The 16,450-nt window shown below is 35.4% G+C and overlaps 1 protein-coding gene across 1 annotated transcript; it reads right to left on the bottom strand.

Annotated features, from left to right (window-relative positions):
* Positions 1-9,787: 9,787 nt before the first annotated feature.
* On the bottom strand, positions 9,788-16,169 carry LOC120179768 (serine/threonine-protein kinase 38-like). Its single transcript, XM_039185269.1, has 13 exons — positions 15,985-16,169; positions 14,783-14,957; positions 13,944-14,027; positions 13,482-13,723; positions 13,103-13,331; positions 12,474-12,553; positions 11,880-11,964; positions 11,394-11,525; positions 11,199-11,312; positions 11,069-11,107; positions 10,848-10,932; positions 10,202-10,252; positions 9,788-10,110 (listed from the first exon to the last, which is right to left on the bottom strand). Exons 1-13 carry the CDS (start codon positions 16,152-16,154, stop codon positions 10,058-10,060), a joined length of 1,539 nt encoding a protein of 512 aa, XP_039041200.1. The 5' UTR covers positions 16,155-16,169; the 3' UTR covers positions 9,788-10,057.
* Between the last annotated feature and the right edge of the window lie 281 nt (positions 16,170-16,450).

The following is a 16,450-nucleotide window of genomic DNA, read 5'->3' as shown; positions in this document are numbered from 1 at the left end:
CTTGAACATCCTTGGCAAACCCTTGTTTCGACCCTTCTCTTATGATGGTCTCTGAAGCTATGTTCTCTACACGAACATGCTCAACAAACTCCTTGGACATTGGTAAAAATTAACCGTATTGAGCCAACTCTTAACGCCTCTTCAATCTTGGGTTCGTCCTCTTCTCTGGACAACTCGATCTTGGGCTCATCCATCACCTTGGATGACTCGGCTCCCCTCGGGTAATCTTGCAACACTTCTTGTAACACCCCCAACCCGTATCCGACCCGGATATGAGTCCGAAGTGTCACATTGACTTTTCAAACATTTATTCGTATAAAATAGTGAGTAATTTAAAAACTTTTATAACATTTAACTTATTCAAAACGTTTACAAAATATATCAGAGTTCATACAATTTATATCTTTAGACTACACGCCAACTACACTCTATATACAGTACATATATTTTCTGATCTGACATTTGGTAAGGAGAACTGACTTGTCTTGCTCCGCATTACTCTTTACTCTTCTCGAAACCTACGTGTGAAACAATCACACGCTAAGTCGTTGACTTAGTGAGGTAATAAATGAATATGCAACAATAAACTTATGAATGTTCATACTTACCATTGGATCATGACATTTCAAGATGCATGTATCTATCACACGATAACATATATAATCATATAATGCACATACAAAACTTACCTTCTTGTATCACTTTCACTTTAATTCGGTATTTCAATTGCATTGCTCATGTATATTATTGAGAATAGAGGTATGTGAGTGCATTGAGGTTGTGCACTAATGCTGTCACCACAGCTCGTATCAATTCCCTCATGGGGCACCGAACCTTAGTTCAGTATTCGTCCCGAAGGACCACGATCCAGAGGTCACAATATAAACTGTTCATATGTGCCTTTAAACATATGTAGACTGTTCATATGTGCCTTTAAACATATATAAACTGTTCATATGTGCCTTTAAACATATGTAAACTGTTCATATATGCCTTTAAACATATATAAACCCTCGACTCTTGGCATGCCAACTACACCTATAGTTCTCATATCGTATACTATGGGCATTATTCTTATACCTTTCATATCACTTGTTCTTTCTCTTCTGTCACATACCACATGTATGTGTAATTATATATTTCATATCATATCACATGTATCACAAGTGCATACATTCGCGTAGATCATATAGCTCATATCACTTAATTCATATCATGTTCTCATATCACATATCATATCACCATAATTATCATGTATGCATGTTCACAATCATTGTATTATAAAAATCAACATAAGGATTAGACTTATCACAAGTCTTATTCCATTATACTATTCATATAGTATGCACTTACCTTAGCTTTGCTTTGATTCGATTCTAATCCTTTGATCGTTCCGGAATAAGCTTACTTTTAGTATCTACATAATCACACATGGATCTATATCAGTATTATAACTAATATACTCTAATGATTCACTCTTTAGACTAAGAGAAAAGTCAATTTCATCTTTTAATGAAGGTATGCATCGATGCACTATTGATGCATCAATGCATAAAAGATATTCGATGTAGTATTATTGCTGGGATGCATCGATGCACTCCTTATGCATCGATGCACCGATTGCATTCGATGTTTCATTATTAATGGGATGCATCGATGCACTACTTATGCATCGATGCATGAATTGCATTCAATGTCTTTATTTTAAATGAGTGCATCGATGCACTACCAATGCATCGGTGCACATTCAAACAATTTCTGGATTTTAACCTTGATGAATCGATGCACTATGAATGTGCATCGATGCACTCTGCCCAGAACCTCTTTTTGAACCCGAAAATCCATTCATTTTGGATTAAATCCTTCATGTTTAATCCCCTCTTTCACTCTTAACTCTAGTACACATCCTTAAACCAATTTATATTCATTTATTTCATCTTTAACCTTCAAATCCTACTTCATATGAAATTCAAGAATTACATCAATAATCCAACATGTTTGAATTCCACTTTTAACACTTCATATATCTTAACTAGATTGATGACAAGTCAAATTTAACTTTCAATTCTAGTTATGAACTCTATTCCAAGATTTCATTTAAGAACTTCAAATCTTAAATCTCTCCTAACTCCATCATCCTTTGATGTTAAGATAACTTAAGCTTTCCTTTAGCTTAGTTATCATCTAATGATCAAAACCCAAATCTTAAAATTAACAAATAATTAACTAAGTAGAAGACTCACCTTTGAGCTTGGAGTTACGAGAGGAGAGGAAGGAGAAGTTCTTGAGAAATATCTCCCTATATGCTTATCTCTTAATAAAGAGATAAGATAATTATCTTTTAGATAACAAGACCATTTTACCTATTAATTCATTCAATAATTACTAAAACTTTTAGGATTTATCTCCAGATAAATCATTAAACTAATCCATTCTTCTATTTTAACCACTAAATTCTGAAACTTTACCATTTAGTCACTAACCCATAGTTTGGGATGTTACAACTCTCCATCCCTTAAGAAAATTCATCCTCGAATTTTCATTGCACAAGAAGATAAGATACTGCCTACACATCCACTATTCCTTTTCTCATATTACCTCTTGAAACGAGGACAAGTTCAACACTATTAGCATCTCCTTTAACCTTGGGTGCAAACCCTCAATAAACCACTCGCACGAATCCTTCTCTGTCGGAATTAACTCGGCCGCAAAACGACTTAACTTGTTAAATTCACACTCATATTCATATACAGTGAAATCCCATTGCTTCAGATTTAAGAATTCTTGCTTCATTTGCCTGATTAACTGATCTCCTATATACTTGTTTTTGAACTCTTTTAATAACAAAGACCAGGTCACTTGGTCACTTGTCATTCTCAAAGTGACGTTCGTCCACCAAATTCTTGCTTGCCCACGAAGCAAGGAGACCACTCCATTTAATTTCTTCTCATCAGAACAATGGAGTCCATCTAACATAATTTTCATATCATTGAGTCAAAGGTCTGCAGTAACAGGACCTTCCTCATATTCACCCTTGAGCTCGGGTGCTCATAACTCTTTTAACTATTTTAATACATTCATTCTATGAGTTAACGAAATATACAATTGAAAACACATCGGAATATCATTCAACATCATGAATCATTCTCTAATCTTATACAGACATTCCCTGAGATTTTCGCTCTTCTCCCTGCCTGGCCAGGGCAGGTGAATGCTATTACCTTCAGGTCTATCGTCTTGTATTTCACTTTACAAACTCTCATATCATTTCTTCTATCACATGTGCATATAATCATCCAATTCATATCATATAACATGTCATTTGCATATGTTCACATATCATCTATCATATCATATAACATATCAATTTAACTCTATTAACAAGACATCACACTCCTTACCCTATCAGATCAGATTTTTTTTTCACTTTGTGTTGGCATGTACACTTTTTAAAACACTTTTGATTTCGTTTTTAGCCTAGAATAGGCTAAACCGTAGCTTTGATACCATTAAATGTAACACCCCCAACCCGTATCGGACCCGGATACGAGTCCGAAGTGTCACATTGACTTTTCAAACATTTATTCGTATAAAATAGTGAGTAATTTAAAAACTTTTATAACATTTAACTTATTCAAAACGTTTACAAAATATATCAGAGTTCATACAATTTATATCTTTAGACTACACGCCAACTACACTCTATATACAGTACATATATTTTCTGATCTGACATTTGGTAAGGAGAACTGACCTATCTTGCTCCGCATTAATCTTTACTCTTCTCGAAATCTACGTGTGAAACAATCACACGTTAAGTCGTTGACTTAGTGAGGCAATAAATGAATATGCAACAATAAACTTATGAATGTTCATACTTACCATTGGATCATGACATTTCAAGATGCATGTATCTATCACACGATAACATATATAATCATATAATGCACATACGGAACTTACCTTCTTGTATCACTTTCAATTTAATTCGGTATTTCAATTGCATTGCCCATGTATATTATTGAGAATAGAGGTATGTGAGTGCATTGAGGTTGTGCACTAATGCTGTCACCACAGCTCGTATCAATTCCCTCATGGGCACCGAACCTTAGTTCAGTATTCGTCCCGAAGGACCACGATCCAGAGGTCACAATATAAACTGTTCATATGTGCCTTTAAACATATGTAGACTGTTCATATGTTCCTTTAAACATATATAAACTGTTCATATGTGCCTTTAAACATATATAAACTGTTCATATATGCCTTTAAACATATGTAAACTGTTCATATGTGCCTTTAAACATATGTAAACTGTTCATATGTTCCTTTAAACATATGTAAACTGTTCATATGTGCCTTTAAACATATATAAACCCTCGACTCTTGGAATGCCAACTACACCTATAGTTCTCATATCGTATACTATGGGCATTATTCTGATACCTTTCATATCACTTGTTCTTTCTCTTCTGTCACATACCACATGTATGTGTAATTATGTATTTCATATCATATCACATGTATCACAAGTGCATACATTCGCGTAGATCATGTAGCTCATATCACTTAATTCATATCATGTTCTCATATCACATATCATATCATCATAATTATCATGTATGCATGTTCACAATCATTGTATTATAAAAATCAACATAAGGATTAGACTTATCACAAGTCTTATTCCATTATACTATTCATATAGTATGCACTTACCTTAGCTTTGTTTTGATTCGATTCTAATCCTTTGATCGTTCCGGAATAAGCTTACTTTTAGTATCTACATAATCACACATGGATCTATATCAGTATTATAACTAATATACTCTAATGATTTACTCTTTAGACTAAGAGAAAAGTCAATTTCATCTTTTAATGAAGGTATGCATCGATGCAAGACTTATGCATCGGTGCATAAAAGGTATTCGATGTAGTATTATTGCTGGGATGCATCGATGCACTCCTTATGCATCGATGCACCGATTGCATTCGATGTTTCATTATTAATGGGATGCATCGATGCATTACTTATGCATCGATGCATGAATTGCATTCGATGTCTTTATTTTAAATGAGTGCATCGATGCACTACTAATGCATCGGTGCACATTCAAACAATTTCTGGGTTTTAACCTTGATGAATCGATGCACTATGAATGTGCATCGATGCACTCTGCCCAGAACCTCTTTTTGAACCCGAAAATCCATTCATTTTGGATTAAATCTTTCATGTTTAATCCCCTCTTTCACTCTTAACTCTAGTACACATCATTAAACCAATTTATATTCATTTATTTCATCTTTAACCTTCAAATCCTATCCTTCATATGAAATTCAAGAATTACATCAATAATCCAACATGTTTGAATTCCACTTTTAACACTTCATATATCTTAACTAGATTGATGACAAGTCAAATTTAACTTTCAATTCTAGTTATGAACTTTATTCCAAGATTTCATTTAAGAACTTCAAATCTTAAATCTCTCCTAACTCTATCATCCTTTGATGTTAAGATAACTTAAGCTTTCCTTTAGCTTAGTTATCATCTATTGATCAAAACTCAAATCTTAAAATTAACAAATAATTAACTAAGTAGAAGACTCACCTTTGAGCTTGGAGTTACGAGAGGAGAGGAAGGAGAAGGAGAAGTTCTAGAGAAATATCTCCCTATATGCTTATCTTTTAATAAAGAGATAAGATAATTATCTTTTATATAAAAAGACCATTTTACCCATTAATTCATTCAATAATTACTAAAACTTTTAGGATTTATCTCCAGATAAATCATTAAACTAATTCATTCTTCTATTTTAACCACTAAATTCTGAAACTTTACCATTTAGTCACTAACTCATAGTTTGGGATGTTACACTTCTGGCATCTTAAGTCTGCACCCCCTCGTTTGCTCGACTCTTACCCTCGGCTTAGCATCTTTGGCAATTGAACTTGTGCCAAGACTGCACATATCTTCACTAGGTCCACCATTTGGTTCATCATTGGGTGGACTTTCTCTGCCACTCGAGGAACAACATTCCTTATCATTTGACTTGCCTTCATCATGGATTCGCTTGCCACTATCCTCGACTTTCGGCTTTGTTTCGGAAGTCTTGTTTTTCTTGATTCCAAATTCTTTGATGGACTCAGCGGTTGTCAATGCTTTAGACAACTCTTTGACTTCCCTTCGCTTCAACACTTTCTTTTCCCACGGCTTCAATCCAAACATGAGGGTGAAGAACTCATCTTCTTCTGTCAAACTTGGGACTTTGAGCATGAGTCTTCTTAATCGACCCACTACTCCTTAAGTGTCCCTTTATGCCTGAGACGCCTCAACTTGGACCACGCCTCCATCCTGGCATATTGTGAGCATACTTTCTCACTTTACACCCTCGGCTTGATGGCTTTATCTCTTGCTATCACACCGAGTCCTTTCTTGTGCTCGACTACAGCTGCTTTGACACCTGCAGTCTCGCCACGCCTCGCTTCTCGATTTACTACTTGTGAACTTATAGTCCCATCAAGTCTTTCCACTGACTTGATTGCTTGAACACTCGTAATCGCATCGGGCTTTCTTCTGGGTTCGGCGGCCTCAACATTAACAGCCTCGTCTCGTCTCGATCCTTGCTTGGCCGCATTGACCCCCTCAATCGAACCAAGTCTTTTCCATGGCTTGGCAGCTTTATCACTTGCGACCGCGCCAATTCCCGCTACTTCTCCTTCTTCCATCCTTTTCATGATGGCTGTAAGGCGACGCTTCTCGGGACATCCTCTAATCAAATGAGAACCATCACAGAAGTAGTACTTCAATTTTTCCTTGCTCCCCTTCTTCTTTACATCGGACTTAGTCTTGTCATTTTTTCCCAATGGCTTTTCTTGGCTACGAACAGTCGATGACTCACCTTGGCCATTCGAAGAGCTTTCTCTACCATCTTCCTGTTGCACCTTTTCCCCGTCTCCACCACTGTTGCCATTATCTCTGGGCATGGGCTTGGACAACGCATCGCAATTTGGCTTGTCACCTACAAGCTCAGTCAGCTTTCCGATTACAGCTATGGCCTCCGAAAGTCTCTGGGCATCACTTTGCTCTCCCCCGACCATCGCCCTTGGTCTAAGTCCTTCCAAGAAGGTCTTGAGCGCATCCCATTCACTCATTGCTCCCTTGCATATGAGCAGCTCCCTCTTGAGCTCATCAACTTCGTTTCTCAAAACCATCGCTCCCACTCGAATCTGGCTTCGTTTGGATCGTTTCTGACAATTCTTGCGAACCACCGTATATTAGAACACTTCCGTCGATAAATTCATATTGCCGACAAAATTTTTACTATTCACGAAATTCACTATTCACATAAATAGTAACCTCACAAAAAAATTGACAAATTTCATAATCAAAAGCTCTGATTACCAATTGTTGGGAAATAAACGAGTACGAGTAATTTTCCTATAACTAAATTAGTGAGAATGCGAAATAAAAGCGGAAAAATAATATCCGAAATTGATAACGGAGTTCAGCCAATTTACTTACGTCTCCGGACTGCTGCAGATCTTTTAATAAATGGAGAAAATTTACAGGTGTTTATAAAAACACTTGAGAGAGAGCTATAATGATTTGGGGATTTTGGGATGATCTTGAAACTAAATGGAATAGAGTATTTATAATTGAAGTTTGAGGATTAATCTTATAAATATTCTAAAGTCTAGTGACTAAAGTTAGTAATTATCCTTACATTTTCAACAATTCCATGCCGTTTAATTTTGATAAATTAACAGCTCCATTTTAAATTCTAAAGCAGCAGTCGGCTGTCAAAGAATTTTCAACACTCAGGGCTCAATTTTCGAAATTTGATCCTTTGGGTCAAGGATTCTTACATGGGAGGTGTATTGTTACAGTTGGAAGAGAAGAGGAGGGGCACGAGAAAGAGGAATTGGGGGATTATGAGAGATGGTTAGGGATTTGGAACGGTTGGGGGAAATGGCAGTTGTGATAAAAGGGCAAAAGAAATTAAAAAGACATGAGCAGCACGGGGTCAGTAAAGGAAAGGAGATGAAAACTCACCTGAAAGGAGTGGAAGCAAGCCTGGAAGAGTGCACAATCCATCCCTAATGAATTCTCCACATCACCACAGAATTGTTATGGTTGGTTAGCAAGGACGGACATCTAGAGTATGGGTACAGTGTACACAAATAATATCATTGTATTGCTGGAGGAAAAAATCATCCGCCTATTGAATGAAGATTTTTTTTCTAAAACTTATTTCTATTTTCTTCTGTTTTCTCTAAAGTTCATAACAAAGAACCAACGAGAATTGAGACCAGTTTGTAAATTTATTGGCGAATTTGGGAGAGAAGGCAGGAATTATGGATTTATCGTACATTTGTTCTTATTTCATACTGCGTTTTTTTATTACATTTTGCAATGTAAATTTTAAATATTATAAACAGCTATATATTTTTAAAATTTTCAATATTCCTCCAAAATATGTATCACGTGCAAATCCGACAGTAAATGAGTGAATAAATATTCATTCAAAAAATCAAATAAATGATTTTAAATCATTGGAGAGCATAGTACAAATCATAATTTCAAAGCTCCCTTTGTTATTTTTTTCCTCTGTTTTGAAAATCGAATCGGATCGGCCGGTTAAACCGGAAATCGTTCTTTAATCCGGTTCAATCTAAATCGGTTGAACCGCTATTAGTGAATCGGCCAGAACTGTTGAACCGTTCGAACTGGACCGGCTGAAAACCGAAAAAAAACCGGGATTTTTGTTTTTTTTAAAAAAAAAATTAAACCAAACAACGTCATTTGTTAAACGAGCCAAGTCGAACTCGAGTATTGCTGAGCTCGACTCGAACTTGAAAACTTTAAAAGTAAGATCAACTCAACTCAAACTCACAAGCTAAAAATTATCAAGTTCAACTCAAACTCGAAATATAATATTGAAACTTGAACTCAAAAAGGCTTGAACTCAAAAAAAAAATTAGAAGCTCGATTGAAGCCTAAAATTTGAGCTTGATTGAAGTGAAAGAATAGTTCACTCAATGCTGACCAAAAGGCTCCATGATTTTGAATGTCAAATTAACTCTATTATTTATAGAAGTTAGTTGTGAAGCGCTTCTATGTTTCTTAGCAATGTGAGATTGTTTTGTTCTCATATTTTTACTCTTTAGACTTTTGAGATGCTCTTCTATGTTTCTTAGCCATGTGGAATTGTTTAAAAAAAAAATTAAACCAAACAATATCATTTTGTTATGATTTTTTTAACCCCAAATTTATTTTTTAATTATAGTTATATAATTATATTTATTATTTAATATGTTTTATCTTAAATATTATGTTGTAGTTAATTTGAATCATTTTGTTTCACTTGATTTTATGATTTTTAACTTATATATGTTATGACTTGCTTTGAATATGACTTATGATATAAAAAATTATTTTTTATTAAATATTTTTGATATTTTTATTTAATTTTTTAAATAATTATGACGTCGTCCGGTTCTTCCAACCGGTCGAACCGGTTCAATCGGTTGAACCAGTAAACCGATAGCATGACCGGTTCGTTAACCGGTCCGGTTCTGAAAACCATGTTTTTTTCCTCTTTCATAATGAATGAAAATTCAGGTTGGCTATGGTGAAAGGCGATCTCCCAATGAAAAGGTATAGAATTTGCAATTCCTTTACCGTAGGACAATGCTTTCATATAAAACCAACAAATATCTTGACTCACCGAGTCCAGAGTCCTTGACTTCGAATTTTAAGACAACTTAACTCGAGAGACTAAATGGACATAGAACTCTTGCTTATAGCTACTACCAACCAACCCCCTCAAAGAACTCTAACTGATAATTTCTGTACACTTATTGGTGCGGCGAAAATGTGGCTGCAAACTTGAATAAATAAGCAGATCATGGTGGAACCTGACTGAAAATAAGCAGGCAGACTCACCAATCAGAAAAACAAGAGCTCGTTTATCCATTGTGCATGGTGCTATACAAGGAAAGGATGGAGCCACTCCTCCAAGTGACATGCATGCCATGCCATCTCTTCTGATGGTCAAAGCATCCTTGTTTCCTTGTCAGTACTAGAGTAGTCCACACCAGAATCACCTAAAAGAGAAACCCATTCGTGAGTAAAGTTTCTCGATCAGGTAAACAGGTTCCAGACCCTAAATATGATAGTCTAGGAATGAAATCTTACTGTGGAATGAATCGGTTGATGACTGCCTTTCTGGTCCGAACTCCTTTATATCTGCAGCAGTTGAATGAATGATGAGAAATTCCGTGTTTGGAAGCAAGACAAACTAGAATAGCATTTAAAACAACACATTGAGATGCTACAACTCGATTCGAATGAATGGTGGCCTTCTTTCCTTGACTTGCTAAGCTAAAACAAGTATCATCTAACAGTCAAACAGTAAGCGGTATGAATAAACTGAGTCGCCTTTGTAAAGTTCATCAATTCAATTGCAGCAGAAACATCCCTTATGTTTAAAAGTACCTTGCAGCTCAGATTAATGAATATTCAGAAGAAGCATTTTACTTCAAGGAAGACTAACAATACTAGCATAGAAAGAGTTTTGTATCAGCAGGCTAACAGCTGAAGGGAAACATAATTCGACGGAGGTTTTGTAAAGCAAGAAATAATATACAACAGTGTCCTCGAATGTGAATGTTTATAACCAGCTACGTAGGTCACTGCATCAAAGGATTTGCAAGTTTTGATTAAAAAAATCAACATAATAAAGGGAAACAATTCGAATGAATGTAATTACCAATTATGAAATCAAAGATTTGACAAGAAAGAGGCAGTTATGGTAACACTCAAGGAACAAAGGATCTCATACCAAAAGAATGGCGTAACCCTTTAACAGCCTCAAAATTCTTGTATGTATAGCCCACAAAATTAAGATCTTTAGGAGCTAAAAACGTCTGTCAAGAAGGTAAGAAATGACAATGGTAAGTTATTCAAATTAAGATCTTGGACTAAACTATTGAATATTCACAGCAAAATAATGGTTAAGTTATTCAAAGCTCAAACTGCATCACCAATTGCATTCATAGGTACCTTCTTTAATGGCCCAGATCCTGTTCTTGGAATGTCCACCTGTGATACAGTCAGAATTTTCTCACCAGTAGTCCCCAATAAAAAATTGTTAAATATCTAGAAAGCATGAACGTGACTCACAACAACTTACCTCATCAAATTTCATAAAATTCTGAGTATCAAGCGCTCCCTCAACATGTGGTTTAAATGCCGCATCCATTTCATAGAGTTTGTCCCATTGAGTATCTTTGAACCAAGGATGGGCCTAACATACTCATTGTTATAATGTCGAAAACAAAATGTAAAGGAAAAGGGAAACAACTATTTTGGTTTTCTCAGAAATTACTTTAATTTGATCTGCTCCTAAGGTACCAAGCCTATGGTCAACATCACAAAGCAATTTACATATCAAATCCTTTGCTTCGGGTGTCAGCCTTGTTTCTTCTGGAAATTTCAAATGATTTTTCCAGAGCACAATCTGGAAATTTCAATGCAAGTATTTAATTGTTTATAAGAGGTCTGAGAGCTAAGGAATTCATATGAAACACTTAACACAACAAACTAATTTAATATCACACTCAACCTCACAACACAAAATTGTACAACATGAATTGAATTACTCGAATACTAACTAAACCTTAAATTATTGTTAAGACTACCAAAAGAACAGAAGGAAGCACGACACAACGAGGCAGACAAGATCTGTAATGGGGTTATGAAGAAGGGAACATGAACATTTGAAATAAGATAATTGAAGTTAAAAGCTAATTCCCCGTGGATCAACTCAAAGTAGCTGAAAAGTTTGGAAACAAAATTTTAAACCATATAAAACCTTTCTGCATGTCGTCACTGGATCATCAGAGTAAAATGGAGGATAACCAACAAGCATCTCATACATGATAGCACCAAGTGACCACCTGAAACAGGTTAATTGATGAGAATTTATTGAAGAAAAACCCCAATTACCTTATCCATTATGATTATATAAAATGCATAGCACAATTTACAAAAAAGATCTCTGTTAAGTCTATTCAGTTATTGCAGGGGGAAGTCTTCAGAGAGAACCTTGTATATCCAAATGGAAGCTTACTTCAGATCACTCTCTAACCATTTTTTCACATTAAATTCTAATATATCTTGGAAAAAAAGGAATATTCATCTTGGTTTAAATAAAATTTCTTTTTTAGCAAAAATGATTTTGTTTCATAGGCATTTTCAGACTTCGGTGAAATTAGAAAAAGGAATAAAACCAGCATTCCCTCAACCAAATTTTCACGGAGCAAATTATTTAGCGTTAAAAATTTGAAGTCCACGTTCAGTTAAAAACATAAGGAAACAAAAAGCAGAAGAAGAATGAAAAAATGACAAAAACCGGACATAAATTTTACAAATCTCATGACAAAGTATCATTCATCCGAAGTCATACCAGTCGCACTCCATGCCATATCCTTTCTTCAGCAGTACTTCAGGGGCAATATAATCTGGGGTTCCAACTGTTGAAAATGCCTGCCATTGAAACCTTAAGAAAACAACCGAAGGATAATTGAAAAAATAAATAATTATGTGTTTTACTTGATTCCCTCCAAAAATTCACTTAAAAGGATGCAGCCTCTAACAAGGCATACTAGCAACAGAACAAAAACGGATAAAAGATAGGCTTAATCCTAAAGTTCAATTCATTCAATATCTAAAAAGCTATCAAATAAATGGGGCTAGAACTTAGGTTTATTCCACTTCAGCAAATACACTTGCTGATTCACTCAACTATCCATAGGAGTTTAAACATAATTACCCAGCATGTTTATGGCTCTTCCATCATTGCAACAAACATTTGAGTTTTTAATGAAACCTTAAAATGATAATGTCTGGTACAAATACTCTCACCATGGCTCCATGCATAGCCACAAATTTATTTTAATCCATTATGATATTACCATCTCTGAGTTTAGATTCTGGGATTCTCAGAAATGAGATCACTAAACATGCTTCCGTATACAGGCATGCAGACATCGGAGTGACAACATGTAACTTAACAAAAAGAAAGTACGGTATTACCAAATTCCTTCTGTTAAGCTGCCAGTGCTGCAATTGCTCTAGGGGATTTTTCCAGCGCCTTCCTTTACCAGAATCAACATCCATTGATTCATTCAAATTCTCGTCATCAAGAGTTTCATTTTCATTTATAGAAGATAAATTTCTACAGTCTAGAGGCTTGCAAAGACCAAAGTCCGAGAGCTTCAAATGACCATTTTTGTCCAGCAGAAGATTATCAGGTTTAAGGTCTCTGGAGCAAGGACAAAGAAACAAGCTCAAGTTTGTCAGATACTGATAAAATTCACAAGAGCTACTGCATGTCAGAAATTACACGGCCTTAACAATATTCCACATTTACACTACCCAATATTCTGTTGGTAACAAACAAAAGGCTACTAACCTGTGAATGTAATTATGCTTATGAATAGATTCAATGGCAAGAACACTTTGAGCAATGTAAAATCTAGCCACTGTCTCGGTTAGAGTGTCTTCTCTCATTAGCAAAGTCATCATGTCACCACCAGGCAGATACTCCATGATTAGATATAGATAATCAGCATCTTGAAATGAATAATAGAGTTTCACAATAAAGTGACTAGCAACTTCTGCAAGCAAATTCCTCTCAGCTCTCACATGTTCAACCTATGTTATATGCACAATCTGTGAGTCTAAAGAAATGAAACAAGTAGCAAAACTACACGAGAGAGAGAGAAAGGGAGAGAGAGAAAGGGAGAGAGAGAGAGGGAGAGACAGAGATTTTGCAGCATCATGAAAACGTGTAGAAAGAACAATTGAGATGGAATTTTCAACGTGCTATGAACGAATAAATTGAGCTTAAATGACTAAAGATTTCAGATCTCACCTGTCCCCTGCTAAGCATTTCTGATTTCTTCAACTTTTTCATGGCAAATATATCACCTGATTTTTTCTCTCGACACAATCTTACCTATAAAATAACAACGAAATATGAACAAAACCTATGACGTCATTACATAACAGTCGAAAATTGTTAAAAAAAATTGAGATAACCAAACAAAAACAAGAGAAATTGTGTTAAAGGAATTATTTTATCAGGAATGTCTAGCAGCTAAATTTGAAATTCTATAAAACAATTATACAATGATTGCATACAGAATCCTGATCAATTTTAATTTGGAGGATTTGTTCTTTTCTGAAAAACCAAGGTACCATCTATATAACCTCTTTCATAAAAGAATTGGACTTTTGAATTTTCAAGTGATGTCTATGAAAAAGGATTGTCATGTCTCAACCAATATAACAGAACAGAAGCATCTAAACTGTAAAGTAAGTTTATTCGGAACATATTTAATCAGCTTTTCTAGCTGAGTGTGATCCTACCACAAGGTTAGCAATGTTGCAACATGTTTAAATTCACATTAGACACCAAAAGTTATACCATCACCTATCTTCGTTATCACTATCTCTAGCATTACATACACAGCAGTACATGAATGTTATTGCTTTCGGTCAGTTGTTTAACATTTAAAAATCTGATTTCAAGTAGCACGGTTCTGTAATTATTATTTTTCTTTCCATTTTAAAAGAATGTTTTTTGCTGTTACAATCTTTTTGCTAATGCCATGCATGTTACTACACAACTTGATGGTTCTTGCAGTAAAAGGGGGAAAAAGAGAGAAAGGATGTTCTATGATCACTGTGAAAACTGTTTGTAGTACTAACCTCTCCAAAAGCTCCTCTTCCAATAATGGTTAAAAGATGAAAATCATCAACACAAATCTTGTGCCTTTTAAGCCGCATATAATATGATTCTTGGCGCTCCAACTCCTTTAGCAGAAATATTTGCTCCTCTTGTGGAACATCTGAAGATGCCAACTGCTTTTCCAAAATCAAACGCCTGCAATTTTGCCAGGATACATCAAAGTCGAGACTCTTACAGTTATTCTCTTCTCAATAACGGTCTCCTTTAGGACTACAATCATCTAAGATAAAAATGTGAATAGTTACAAGGAAACAAAAAAGAATAACTGCAACCCACATATGAGACTCTGCGTACAGAGAGACTATAAGAAAAAGGCCTCTTAACAAGTAGTCCATACTCTAGAATCTTGGAACTGGAAGACGGAAAGAAATGAAAAAACAATGTGTGCAAAAAGAAAATGCCGGTTTCTGTGACAAACATCACGGTTTTCATATAAAATTATGCACTCAAACAAAAGGGGTTGGAAGATAAAAACTTTGGACCTTCCATGGCCTCTGTTGGAGCTCCTTTTTCCTGCTGCGTTGTTCATAGAACAATGGACTTGCATTGAAATATATGCCATTTTCATCGAATTTCTATTTATTTCTTGACCAACAGATTCACTAGGGGGAGGGGAAATGAGTATATATATTCATCACTTTTATGTATTTATGTTCAGGGAACTCTAGAGAATTGTTCCCATGTCCATAGAGCATATAAAAGGATAAGAGAAGAGAAAAACAAGACACTCAAAATCTGTTTATTAAACGATCTAGATTCACTTCTCTTTAATTCATTGCAAATCTCCCACTGACATCCAAATCCTACAATAACTTTTTTACTTTATATTAATTAAGCAAAAGGGCCATTATAAACAAATTTCCCTCGATTAACCCCCCAATTTATAACTTTTTTAATGATTTTCATTTCAATGGACCAATGACATGCAATTAAAAAAGAAAAAAAAACAAAGGCGTTATACATTCCAGCTTGAAAATCATAGACCATACAACCAAAAAAACAATCACAACTGAAAGTGCCCAAAAGAAGATCTTTATGAAAAAAACATCCAAAGATAAAAAGGAGTCGAGTGGAGGCCGTGCAAAAACATTCAACAAATGAATCATATAGACATAATTAACATGCAATGTATATAAATATACATGAAATATTCTCACTATACCTTTCTTTGCGATCTTGGATATGTTTCATATGGGCCTTATAGTGGCTTTCAATGAACTGCTTAGCCGCAGCCACCCTTTCAAGCGTCAAGCTGGTCACACCATCCCATTCCTCCTGCTCTTCCTCCAACACCTCTTCTTCTTCTTTCATCTCCTCCCCTTGATTCTCCATTATTATACCTCTCGATCCCTTTCTCTCGCTCTTTTCTTTCCCCTTGTAAACGAAATAACAGCTTTTTATTTATTTATTTATTTTCGTTTATGGTTTTTGATGATCGTGACAACGAAGCAGGCCAAGAGGGGGGCCTCGGGTTATTACATGTAGAGACAATAAAACCTGGAAAAAAATAACAAAGCTTTGCTCTGCCTCTTCAAAACCCGGATTCCTTTTCCGACACGTGGTGAATTTCCGTTGGCTGTGGCCCCACAAACTCAATGCTTCTGACACGTAGGATTTTATCATCGTGA

This window comes from Hibiscus syriacus, unplaced genomic scaffold (genome assembly GCF_006381635.1).
Source record: "Hibiscus syriacus cultivar Baekdansim isolate YM2019G1 unplaced genomic scaffold, ASM638163v2 tig00112452_pilon, whole genome shotgun sequence".
NCBI classification, from domain to species: Eukaryota; Viridiplantae; Streptophyta; class Magnoliopsida; order Malvales; family Malvaceae; genus Hibiscus; species Hibiscus syriacus.
Note: the sequence above shows the minus strand (reverse complement) of the source record. Positions and strands in the feature narration are given on the sequence as shown.

Bases quoted from the DNA above. Each gene is read 5' to 3' on its own strand.
- LOC120179768 (XM_039185269.1), bottom strand. From the start codon at position 16,154: ATGGAGAATCAAGGGGAGGAGATGAAAGAAGAAGAAGAGGTGTTGGAG. The intron at 10,933-11,068 runs GTACCTATGAAT...CCTTCTTGACAG, and splicing joins GATCTGGGCCATTAAAGAAG to ACGTTTTTAGCTCCTAAAGA. The intron at 10,111-10,201 runs GTAAGATTTCAT...TTTCTCTTTTAG, and splicing joins ATCAACCGATTCATTCCACA to GTGATTCTGGTGTGGACTAC.